At 58.4% G+C, this 12,141-nt stretch overlaps 1 protein-coding gene and 1 long non-coding RNA gene across 3 annotated transcripts; both read left to right on the top strand.

The window, feature by feature from the left end:
- The first annotated feature begins 117 nt into the window (after positions 1-117).
- Positions 118-4,328, top strand: LOC135328925 (uncharacterized). 2 transcript variants are annotated; one of them, XR_010390073.1, is made up of 3 exons: positions 118-2,004; positions 2,139-2,190; positions 4,308-4,328. It is a non-coding gene; the product is annotated as an uncharacterized LOC135328925 (long non-coding RNA). The 2 variants fall into 2 exon arrangements; XR_010390072.1 differs by lacking the exon at positions 4,308-4,328 and having other exon boundaries at positions 2,139-2,342.
- Positions 4,329-9,370: 5,042 nt separating this feature from the next.
- Positions 9,371-12,141, top strand: LOC135328921 (maestro heat-like repeat-containing protein family member 7). The gene is made up of 5 exons (XM_064515422.1): positions 9,371-9,520; positions 10,382-10,483; positions 10,912-11,011; positions 11,385-11,444; positions 11,761-12,141. The coding sequence occupies exons 1-5, from the start codon at positions 9,422-9,424 to the stop codon at positions 11,964-11,966; spliced, it is 567 nt and encodes a 188-aa protein (XP_064371492.1). The 5' UTR covers positions 9,371-9,421; the 3' UTR covers positions 11,967-12,141.

Genomic DNA, 12,141 nt, shown 5'->3' with positions numbered 1-12,141 from the left:
CAGTGGTCTCCATCAGAAACAGGAAGGTATTTTTAAGTCATTGTAAAAGAACTTGGTAAAACCAGTGTCCTTTCAATATATTGCAAGGGTTTGATTTCCCCGCCCCCACCCCCCCCCCCCCCCGATGGTATGCAGTTACCTAATGCTCACAGCACCGTGATGTCCCTAGGAGTGCTGCAAAGAAGATGCTGTTTTATCGCTGTGATCCTGTTTTCCTTACCAACCCTTTAGTTAGTAAAGGGGCAAAGATCTGTGATGTTGGATACCAGAGCTCTCTCGCTGCATTTATGCCCTGTACGGATGATCTTGTTCTCATCTTTGCATGAGATCACAAGCAGGGAGTGGTGTTTCACAAGCTTTCATCCAGCTGCAGCTGAACGGATTCAGGTGTTAGGGGGTTGTGCATCCTGAGAGGAGGTGGCAGCTTGGTTTCCACCTAGGTCTTTGGCTTGAGAACATCTTGGTCTTTCACGGGACAAAATTACGATTGTAAAAGTTGCAAGGCAGGACCCTAAACTATTGAATGGCGTTTATTTTCCTTCCTGCCTTGGAATTCCAGGAACTTTCCTTCAGCTTTGGGGTAGCAAAATGTTTCCTTTGTTATGCAGAGGCAGAGTCCTGGGCTAAAAGCTAATGAGTGTCATTAGAGCAGATAAAGCAGAGATACTAGGCAGCAAATGGCTTCTCTTTAAAGCTAAACCAAACCTGTTAGTTCGGGGTTTCAGCCTGAACTTCGGTTTCGTCCTGTTTCTGAGTGGGAGGCAGTAAGGGGGGGTGAGGTGAGGCATGCCAGGAGACATGATGTCAAATCTGGCTTTTGAGCAGATCTACCTGGGCAGCCTCACCTGCTTTCCTTGGGCAGAGCTCAAGACACAGAAGTGCCTTATTCTCAAAGGTTTCAGAGGTCATTTGGGTCCCTAAATACCCATGGGGATTTGGACTTAGTTTCTACTCTGCTCTTAAAGAAGGATTTAATAGCACTTTCTTATCCCCTGGATATCACATACACGATGATATCAAGATAGACAAGAGAGACAAAGACCAAAAAAGTCACTGGCGAGATCCAGAAGTTTGATATTTAAGTAAAACTTTCTTCATACTTTTTTTGTTTCCATGCAGGTGGAGTTAGTTTGCAGCTTTTGCTGTTCGTGCAGCTGTTCCAGTTGTGCTTAAACTGGTTTCCAAAAGGGTCCTGGTCAATTTAAAAAGGTTATCTGTAAGCAGCTGGGAAGCTGGATTTCTATCAAAAGTTAGGAAGTTGGACTTGTTACTTTTTGGATCAAGGGCAGGGGGCTTCTCCAGCAACCTGGCTCTTTCCTTGCCACAAGCAGACACAATGTGTCGAGCTCTAAACCTGAACTGGTTTCTTTGTGGAGTACAAGACATTGTGATTCCTAAACAGAGTATGAAAGCTGTTTCCTATGCCTCAGAAACAGGCCATTGTAATGGGGTTTTGATACTGATGGTGTCAGTTAATGTTTTAAAGCTATTGCAGATGCTCCCATGGCTTAAGGACACTTACTCTTGGCTCTCAGCTCATTTTCTTCAGGTGTCTGATAGCAGGTTCCTGGCTGAGCTGTGATGTGACTTCTGGCAGTTGACCTGACAACCTTGGAGCAGTTAAAGACCAACTGCGAGGTGCTCTAAGGGGTCATGACTCAAAGGCCAGGCGACCTGCAAGCTGGGAAAGCTGGCTTCGCCCATCTGTCCTTCAACTACCATGTGCCAGTGACTTTACACCATGCTGCAGTTCTGAAGCTTTCTGAATATCAACTATACTTCTTCATCCTTCCCCCCTGCGCCAAGAAGTCACAAACGTCCCCACCTTAGAGTTACTTTGTGACTGATAATTTCTCATTTCTATATAGGGAAAGCCAAAGTAAGCAGCAGAGCTCAAGAAAGAGCTGATGGCTCCTAGCGCCAGTGGCTCAGTCTCTCGTACCTCCAGGGACCATCATGCCTTGTTAGGAAAAAAGAAAAGGAAAAAAGGACTATTGTGTGCAGGTTTGTCATCTTGCCTTTCATTTATAAACAAAAATTCAGTAAATGTTCACTTTTTCCTCCTTGCTTACTGCTCACACCCTTCTAGGGCTGTGATTTTTTTTTTTTTTTTTTTTTTTTTTTTTTTTTTTTTGCAGGGAGACTGTCCTGGCTTAGTAGAGAAGAGAGGAGGGGGTCTGGTGCTCACAGGTGACTGAGCAGTCCCCAGCAGAGAGGCACTTCTGCTGTGTGTCATCCTGGTCCCTATCATGGTGCTGTTGGGGTCTGGCCCTTCCTTTGTGTCCTACTGCTGCAGGACGAGGGACTCGCAGTAAAAATGGGTGTTTAAGCTCCCAAAGTAATCACAGCCTGTGCCAGCACTTTGTTCTGTCTCAACCTACATGAAAAAAAATATGTATATATAGCAAATCCACCCAAAACACAGCGCTGCCACTGTGGGTCTCATGAGATCAGTGTAGTTCAGCAGAGAGGGGATAGAAGCAAAATCTCCAGTGTCATTTGAATTTTTTCACCACCTTTGGTATCATTGGGAGATGCTCACAGTGGATTTGCCTTAATAGATGTGGTGCAAGGAGGCAAAACTCCCAGCTCCTTTCTGCACCCGCCTTTGCTGTGGGCCTGGGAGCTGCTCCCTGCCGGGCTTCTTCCACTGCTTGCCCAGTGGCTGCTTTGCAGGGGCCGGTGGTGGGGTGGCAAGGGACGACCGCTCAGGGAGGCGAACAGAGAGGAATTTTATAAGGGGTGAGAAGGAAAAAAACAGTCATCCAGCTCTGGGCGCTAGCCAGGAGCGAGGGGGAAAGTGGAGCAGGACTGCTCCAGCCGCAGAAGCCTCGCTCCCCGTCTGCTTGCAGCTCAGCCCTGATGGCCGGGTGTTGGGGAGCTCTGCTCCGAGGGGCGTTGCAGAAAACATCAACTAAAAAATAGCTGTGGATACCCTGGGACCTGTGGGGAATGGCCAGGCTGGGCTGGGGGCTGTAACGAGAGACCCAGCTGCTTGTTCCTGGTGGCTTGGGTGTCAATGCGGCAGCCAGGACGCCTGGGTCTTGTCTTAAATCCAGCCTTGGCACTTCTAGTTTGTCATCCCTGGCACTGCTTGCCTTGATGTGGCTTGGCCCCCTGCCCCAAGCTATCAAGATGCCTGCAGGTACCGCGCTGGCCTCTCACCGGGCTGCACATCACTTGCCGAGCTTCCCCAGGGAGTGGATGACGCTTTGAGCTCTGCAGCTGGAGGACAAGAGCCATAGTTAAAGCAAGCTGAGGTGTGCTGCAGCACCTGATGGGCTCCAGAGTGCGTGCCCAAAGTTTAAATATTGCAAATTTAAAAATGGGAAACAGGTTGCTCTTCTTCCGCCGGGCTAAATTTTGCTTGATTTTCTTTTTCCTGGGGTTGCTGGATAATTTTTCCCAGGGTTTGCTGGATAACTTCCCGGGAGCCAGGCCACTCCCTCCAGGTTCTTTCCACTGTGTTTTACCATTGCCCCGATCGGCAGACCAGGGTTTTAACTCATTTTGAATTTTCAGGGACAGGAGCCCCGTGTCCAAAACACTTCTGATTTCTCAGTTCTCAGCTCCAGGCATCTCCTGGAGGCAGAAGGTGGCTGACGGTGCTCAGTCAGTCCCAGACTCAGCTCTGCAGCCTTGGTCATGGATGTGGTTATTTGGGGCTTATTGCATCCAGGCCTGCTGTCTCCCTGGTCAGGATTATGCTAAATGGATGTGAGTTTTTGGACTCGGAGCAGTCCAGCTGTATTTGCCAACATCTTGCCATGAACAGGGTGGGCTTTGCATCCCCTTACTGCTCCGACGGTTTTATAGAGTCCTGGCACCACATTGCTCCTGGGTGCAATTACTATTCCCTAATTGTAAAGCAGAAAAATCAGCCCAGAAGTGCCTTATAATTGAGACATCTGCCATCACCAACTTCTCTGAAAATTAACATAAAAATGCCAGATCTCTCATAAGAAAGTGTTTAATACTTTCTGGGACTTGTTGATACCTGCTGCCAGTGTGAAAAGCCTAAATGGGTGGCCCAGTACATTTTTCAGAATTTATCCTGATTGCTGAAAACACCTTGGTTCTTATCTAGCTGGGAATGTTTGCCCTGCTTTTAACTCACCAATTATTTCTAGAGGGTGAAAAGAACGGGGGGAAGGGGAGGAGGAAATTGGCATACGTTGGTCCTCTGTAAAACTAGGGGTTGGAAGGCCACGAAGCACACCATCCTCATGCCCTAACAAGTCACAACTCAGTTTTCCCATTAAAAAAAATTACTTGCTATTGTTTCTTTTTTTGCCCTCTGTTTTCAGGGTGTCAGAATTGGAACGGGACACCTGTTGGTGTTAAAGAATGATTGCATTTTGGAGAGGAGACCCTTGTCTGAAAAACTTGTGTTTCAACTGTCCAAAGATTTTGCACAGATTTTACAAGCTCAGATACGCTAACATAGATATTCCCGGTAAGAAGCCGGATTGAACCTTTTGCTTTCCTTTGCAACATGTTTGGGGGTACATGCTAACTGCTACTACTGATTGGCAGAAGCTTACAATTCCTTCACATCATCCTGAAACCAAATTCAGCCTGTTAAAGACAAACAACCCACCAAGCAGCATTTTTCTAAAAAAGGACACTTTAGGTATTATTATTTTTAATAAAGCTGCATAAAGTTAGATAGGAAAAAAAAAATCCCTCTTTGGGCTGCTTTGACAACCGCTACCTACTGTCTTTATTCACTGTGTGTTACAATGACTGCTAGCTGATGGGATTTGAGAGGTTTAATCAAATTTAATTAAAACTGGTGCTCCATATTGGTGTTGCAGCAGATGTTTTTTAATGGGAACTCCAGAGTTCCTGCAGGGTCTTACAGCGTCATCCTAGGTAAAAACAGGTCTAAGTCAGGGTAGACAGCATGATTTCTGTATCCCAGTATCCTGTCCCTGAATCCTTAGGGAGTGGGTATAGGAGTAGGGCAGGTATCCCTGGTACTCCCCGCTCCCAATTCTTGCTGCCCACTTGCAGAAATCAATGGGTCTCATTGCTTTTTTAAAATCTGTTTCTGCTCTGGCCATGTCTGGGACTCTGCGGGGGGAGGTCAGTGTTTCACCGTTTGCTGTACGCAAGCAGTTGCGTGCACTAATTTGGGAACTGCTGCCTGGTGCTTTCCTGGGATGCTAACCAAGGTAGTAGCTTCATGGGTCATGCTTGGTAGCCCTCTGTTTTCGGGGTGTCAGAATTGGAACGGGACATTTGCTGGTGTTAAAGAATGATTGCATTTTGGAGAGGAGACCCTCGTCTGAAAACCTGTGCTCATTGGGGTGGAGGAGGAGGGCAGGGACAGGGAGCAGCGGTTGGGGGAGACCAGGCAAGGATTGCAGTGGCGCTGAGGGCAACAGACCCCCCATGGGGGCCCCGGGCACCCCGAGGGCAAACCGAGGTGTTCCATGTCGGGGGGGCAAGCCGGCCCTGCGCCCCTGGAGGGGACCCACCCTGCCCCTCCCTGGGCCGGTGACAAGCGTCACTAGGGTGACAGTGGGGCCCTTTGTGACTGGGCTCCTGTGACACCCCGCGGCGTTGCCAGGCACCCACACGGCCTCAGCCCCCGCAGTGTCCGGGAGGACGGTGACGGGAGAGGACGGGAGTGCGTGGGGCTGGCGAAGGAGCCCCCTGAGTGCACCCAGGTCTTTCCTTGTCACCCCTGGGCAGCCCCGCGGAGCCTTTGCCGCGTCGCCTAGGATAGCGGAGAGACCCCCCAGCCACCCCAGGGTGGCCTGGGAGGAGAAGGCGGAGGACCGTGGGGTCCCTACGGAGAGCAGCTGCGAGCTGCAGCCCCACGAGGTGCGCACGCCCCAGGCGCTGCCAACGGCTGAGTAAGGGGGCACCGCTGGGTGCTCCGCATCTATCTGGGCTGCCCTCCTTTCTCCCGTAGATGTCTGGGGGACACCTCGAGCCCGCTGTGAGGACAAGTGCCATCCTCGCAGCCATCAGGGGCATCGGAGCCTGCAGCACCCAGGATGCGCAGGCGGCTGCTCACGAGCTGGATGCGCTCGTGACAGACGACGCCTCCCTTTTGGAGCACGTAAGTAGCCTGTGGGTGGCACGGCCGGGGCTCGAGGCCTCCGGGGGTTGCTCCCCCCTGCCGCCTCCCCGAGTCCATGTCTGCCAGGCACCCGACACCCTCCAGGGGCAGCGCAGAGCGGTGGCAAGGGCGGCCCTTCTGGGTGGGAGCTGGGCGACTGGCTGCAGGCTGGCAGCAGCCCCACTCGGAGCCGTGTGCCCTCCAGCTGCCAGAGATGGTGAGGTGCCTGTGGAGAAGCGTGCTGTCCGTCACGGAGGAGTCTGCGCAGCACAGCCTGGACAGGGCTCTTCTCAAGCTGGCCTGCGCGTACCCCGAGCAGGTGGTTGTGAGCCTGCTGCGCTGTTCCCCATCCTGCGACAGGTACGGGCCCTGCTGCCTCTAGTGCTTGGGGCCCCGCAGGCCTTAGAGCTCGTCCCGTGTGGGCCGCGGGGGACAGGGAGACTTTCAGGACTCTGCTGAGGGGCTGGGCCCTCCCGGTGTCCCCGTGTGCCAGCCCCGCTGCCTCAGGCAGGGCTGCAGCAGCCAGAGCTGAGCAAGCCTGGATGCCTTGGGCCCCTGAGCCCGGTCGCCTGGCTCCCTCCCTGCCCCACAAGGGACTTGAGCTTGGCGGTGTGGTGCCTGCTGGGGCAGGGCCGGCTGGGTGCTGCCGGCACGGGGCAGCGGGCAGCAGGCAGCGGCAGGGCTGGCGGCCAGCCCAGGCCCTGTGGGGCTGCCCAGGCCACGGCGCTGCGGCTGCGGCACCCGCTGACAGGGCGCTCTGGGCCTGCAGCGCTGCCGCGGCCATGTGGAGGGTGCTGGCGTCGAAGCCCGCGGCTGCGGAGAAGGTGCTGGGAGAGCTGTTTCACGTGCTGTTGGACTGGCCAGTGCACAAGGCGTCGACTTTGGATGGGGACCACATGGACATCTCTCCCCTGACCGTGCGTTTGTGGAGGAAGCCTCGCTCTCCCCCGCCGCACCAGCACGCTGGGCTGCTGCTCACCGCTGGAGCCCCCTGTGCACAAGGCGGGAGCCCTGTGTGGGTGGCCCTCCGCCCTCCTCTGTCTCTGCATTGTGCTTGGTGGGCTGGCAACGTGGGTTAGGGGCAGGATTAGGGGCTGGGGCATACTTAGGGGCCCGGCAGGACCAAGGCACAGCCCAGGCAGGCCTGTGCATGGAGGGCCACACCCCCACCCCCCCAGGGAGACCTCCCACCAGCGCAGAAAGGGTTGTTGTGCCCAGGGCAGAAAGAGGAGCTGAGCCCCAGGAGCTCCCATGGCTTTGCCCTGGCTGCACAGCCAGGCCAGGCACTGCTTCACTGCCCCGTGGCCCAGGGCAGCGCCCAAGCATCGCTGCCAAGACTGGGCCGTGCAACAAGGGCACCTCCGCAGCGAGAGCTGTCTCTGGGTGTTTTCTGCAGGCAACCATGGCGCTGCAGGAGATCCTCCAGTGGCCCCGCTGCCCACCGCAGGTGGAGGCATTTTTCCCCCAGCTCTTCCTGGCGCTGCTGTTCCAGATTTCTGTCACCGCAGCACTGACGCCGGAGGAGGCTGAGATGTGCTGGAGGGAATGCCGAGGGGAAGAGTCTGCTCTCACCAGCCCCGTCAGGTGCTCCATGCCAGCCCCGTTGTCTCTGCTGTGGACCTATAGGCGGGGCCAGGGGTGCCAGTGTGACCTGGTGTTTGCTCCACACACAGGGCCGCAGTGCGGGCCATGAAAGCGCTGCTCTGCCGTGCCGGCTACGAGCGCCAGGTGCTGCTCATGGCGAGGAAGGGTGGCTGGGACATGCTCCTCCGCGCTGAGACCCACCACAGCGGAGTGGCTTTGCTGGCCAGGTGAGAGCCCCTTGTGCCCGCTCTGCCCCAGCATTTCTCCCCTGCAGATGCGGTGCCCCACAGAGCCCGTGGGGATGCCCAGCTCCCCAAGAAAGGGGCTGCAGCCTCAGCGCTTGTGACCAAGGCATGGCCGAGGTTTGCCTGGGCTGCTCAGGCCACCAGTGCCTTCTTCCCTCTGCCAGGGAAATGAGGGAGACCCCAAGAAGGCTGCGAGTTTACCTCCTGCGCCAGCTGGCAGTGCTGCTCCGCCTGGAGGAGCCCTCCCAGGAGATCTCCATCCTGGCTTTCCTCGTGGAGGTGAGCCTGATGGCAGGGCTGCCTCTGGGGTGCCTCTCACCCCTCTGCTCTCCCGTGCCCGTGCTGGGGGGTGGGCGCGGCAGTGAGTGGAGCTGGGGCAGTGGGTGCACTGCGACTTGTAGCCTTGGCTTGGCCCATCCGCGCTGGGGTAACTCTTGTGCCCACGTGGATTTGGTGCCTGCTGTGTGGATGGTGGAGAGGAGCGGAGGAGCAGCCCCGGGGGCCCTCCGCACTCACTGCTGCCTTGGGGCCAGGCTTTGTGCGGGCCTGGTGCCCTCGCCCTGAGCTGCTGGTGGGAGCCGGCACGGCACGATGCAGGGAGTCCTGCCGGCTCTGGCACTGTCTCCCTGCAACATGTGTTTCAGCTTGTGGATTGCCCGGACCTTTGCGAAGACAATGCTCATATCCTGCTGCTCCTTGCGAGGTATCTGGAGCGTGGCAGCCAGGTGATACGTGGACTGGTGCTCAGAGGCCTCATCCTGCTGTGCGACAGGCCGCAGACGGTGAGCAGGGGACAGGCGGGTGAAGCTGTGCAGGCAGCATGGGGCTGGGTGAGGGTGCTGGGGAACACACAGAAGGGGGCGAGTGGTCAGGTGGAGAGGAGCCGGTGCTGCCCTCTCCTCCCTCCCTACGCCCCCAGTCCCCCACACTGCCATGGCTGTGCCGCTAAGCCCTGCCTGGCAGCAGGTTGCTGCAGTAACCGCCATGCCAGCTTCTGGGAAGCCAGAGGAGAAGCGGGTGTCTAACAAACCGGGCATTTTTGCCTGGGCAGTCCACTACTTCTTCAGCAAACGCAGTGGTGTTTCACACAGGTAAGAGAAATGCGCTTCCTGCTGCCACTCATCATGGAGCAACTGCGGGATGCGGACAGCGACATCAGCACTAAGGCCCTGGTGGTGCTGCGACACGTGGTGCACGTCACGGGCGAGGAGACGGTGGCCAGCATTGCTCCGCAGCTGTCCGCGGAGCTGCTGCTGCTCTTTGATGCCGTAAGGCTGGGGGGAGAGCCAGGGCCCCTGCCGGTGTCCTGGGCTGGGGGGCTGCGTTGCGCCAGTGCCCTCTCTGCCCTCGGCTGCTCCGTGTTGTGCTCGGCCCCTGCAGCGCCGGCAGGAGGGCTGGGCGCGAGGGAGACCGTGGGCTTGGAGCAGCCAGCACTGAGGTGCCCCCTCTTCCTTCCCACCAGGACGCTGTCCAGGTGCGAGTGCTCTCCACGCGGCTCTTCAGAGATGTGCTGGCGATTATGCTGGGCACCAAAGACCAGCAGCTGCAGAAGCAAGTGCGCAGCAGCCTGCTGCCACTGCTCTTCCACATGGAGGACGAGAGCTGCAGCGTGCGCCAGGTATGGCTTTCTAACCAGGGCCCTAGAAGGCTCGAAGCAGGGAATGAGAAGCTGGGCAGGGGCCTTTCCCAGACCTGCTTTCCCCAGTCCCACAGGGCTCCGCCGCAGTCCGTGGCCACAAATGTCTAAGCCCTGGAGTGCCTAGGGGCTTCGCAGCTAGCCCTGCAGGTGTGCGAGGCCAGGCTTTGCCCCCCAATTCCTGTTGCCACCGTGCCCTGCCCCAGCAGGGGCCTGGAGATGTCTGGCCTGGGGCATGCCCCAGCTGCCTAAGGCAAGAGCACTGCAGGAGGAGACACCCTGCTCCCCACGTTCAGCGTGTGCCCCCAGTGCCCTTGGCCTGCGCAGAGGGAGGCAGCACCTGCAAGGAGTTTGGGGAGCCAACTTGTTCCCCAGCCCACGAGCCTGGGGAGGGGAGAGCCCCAGGGAGGGAGGTGCGGTGAGGGCAGGGGCCGGGCCCTGCATCCCGGCTACCCAGCTCTGGGGCGGGGGCACAAGTCTGGGCAAGGGCGCAGGCCGGGCAGCCGAGCACCCGCAGGGGCAATGCCTGTGGCAGGTAGTTGTGGCCGAGTCCTGCCTGGGCGTCTCTGTGACTGCAGCCCTTCAGCCTCCTCCTGGCCTTGGCTACAGCTCAGCAGCTCTTGGGGCTCTCTGTTGTGCTGCCGCGGCAGGACGAGGTGCCTGAGGTGGTGGGTGCCCCATGTCTCTGCCCAGGGTATTGAACCCCGTGGCAGAGTCGGTGCCCAGCTGCTGCCTCTTCCCATGGTGGGCCAGGCAAGGCCCCGAGACTTGCCAAGAGCAGGGGGACGCAGGGTCTTGTCCCCTGGGCTGCGGTGGCATCTCCCCGTCTCTGCTGCTGTGCAGGCCTCTCGGGAAGCCCTCCTTCGCGCTGCCAAGTTCCTCAAGTGGAAGCAGCTCAGGCAGCTGGTTGAGACAGCGCAGACGTGGAGGATCGGCGAGTGCCTGGTAAGGATGGCCCCAAAGCCCCCAGAGCCAGCCTGCGCAAGGCCTGTCCCCCTCCATGCCCAGTGTGTGGGGCAGGCAGCTGTGCCCCTGGCCCTGGCTGGCACCCAAAGCCGCCAGGCTGGAGCAGCACTCACGCTGCCCTTCTCCAAGCACGCTGCCCTGGCGAGCTCTTCTCCAGGCTCCTCTGCCCTCGCTGCCCCCTGGGATGCTAAAGCAGCCCCTGGCCCAGCTGGGCCTTGGCAGCAGGAGGGCACCTCAGCATGCCTGGGGAGCAGCCTGCCTTCTGCTCCCTCCGAAGCTCGGCACTGCCCAGCTCGTGTGTGGGAGCCATGAGCGTCCTGGCAGGGCAAGGCCGGTCCTGGGCGCAGGGACTGCCTGGCTGGGTGAGGGAGGGGTGTGCCAAGCCCGTGCCCTTGTGCTCTCTCCAGCTGGTGAGGGCCAGAAGAGCAGAAGAGTACCTGCACCAGAGCCTGACATACTTGGAGAGCCCACAGGAGTCCTTGCGAGAGGCAGCCGTGAGGTTCACTGGTGAGCCCCAACCGCTGGTGTCCCTCTCTGTCCCCGGACACCTCGGCCTCAGCCCCCCCGGCTGCTGCGCTGGCAGCAAGGACCAGCCTTGCAGCTGTGTCTGCTGGAGCCCCGAGCGCCCGATGCAGGGCCTGGGTGCCCAGGGGCTGTGTCACCCTCTGCCATCTCTGCCCACACATGTGGGGCTGCTGGGAGCCTCCTGCTGTGCCCTCACAGCAAGACCCTTGGGTGGCACGCAGTGCGGAGCGCCCTGGCGTCAGCGCTGCAAAAGGGAGGAGGGAGCGTGGCCAGGCTGGCAGGGCCTGGAGGCAGCTGTGCTGCTGGGGGTGGGCTGGGGAGCCGGATTTGTGAGCGGCTGTGTGTGTGTGCCTAGGGCTTGTCGGGCAGCACCTGAGGGGCCGGAGCAAGGAGAAGCTGGAGGACATCTGCACGGGTGAGCGAGGGCAGCAGGGTGTCAGGCAGGGCTGGTGGGAGGCAGACAGATGCTGGGCAGGGAGCTGCCACTCCTGCCCCAGGCGAGGAGGGCTCTGCTGCCCGTGCAGAGCAGGGCCGCTGTGGGTAGAGTAGAGAGAAGATTTCAGGAGCCTTTGGGACGGTCTTGGCCAGCAACTCCCACCTCGTCCCTTTCTTGCTCCTGCTGCCTCCTGGCTGTGGGAAGAGCTGGGTGGGACTGGCTGCGTCAGCAGGGGATGCCTGGCGTCTGTGCAGACACAGTGCCTTGATCTCTGCTCTGCTCCTTTCTCTCTCAGCCCTGCAAGGCTTGCAGGAGGACAGCAGCCCGTCCGTCTGTTGCCTGGCGACGCAAACCATCCTGCTCCTGAGAGCTCCAGGGAAGATGACTCCCTCCCCAGGCACCCTCCAAGGCCTGTGCTACCGCCTGAGGAGAGCGTGGGAGCGGTGGCACTGTCCTCTGCGCGGTGACTGTGTCTGCTGCTGGAGCTCGGCTGCCTCCTGATGCCAGGCTGCTCTGCCCGCAGCGGCCACCTGAGTGTGCGGGGAAGTCGGGGGGTTCCTGGCCTCTCTCCCTGCCCGCAGGACAGCTCCGGCCCTCAGGCCCAGCCCGTCCCAGGCTTGTGCTGCCAGTCCCCCCTCTGCTGGGCTTTCCCCAAAGAAGCAGCCCTGTCTCTTCA

This window comes from Dromaius novaehollandiae, chromosome 7, assembly GCF_036370855.1.
Source record: "Dromaius novaehollandiae isolate bDroNov1 chromosome 7, bDroNov1.hap1, whole genome shotgun sequence".
NCBI classification, from domain to species: Eukaryota; Metazoa; Chordata; class Aves; order Casuariiformes; family Dromaiidae; genus Dromaius; species Dromaius novaehollandiae.
The sequence above is the reverse complement of the archived record's forward strand: the minus strand, read 5'-3'. Positions and strand labels throughout refer to the sequence as shown.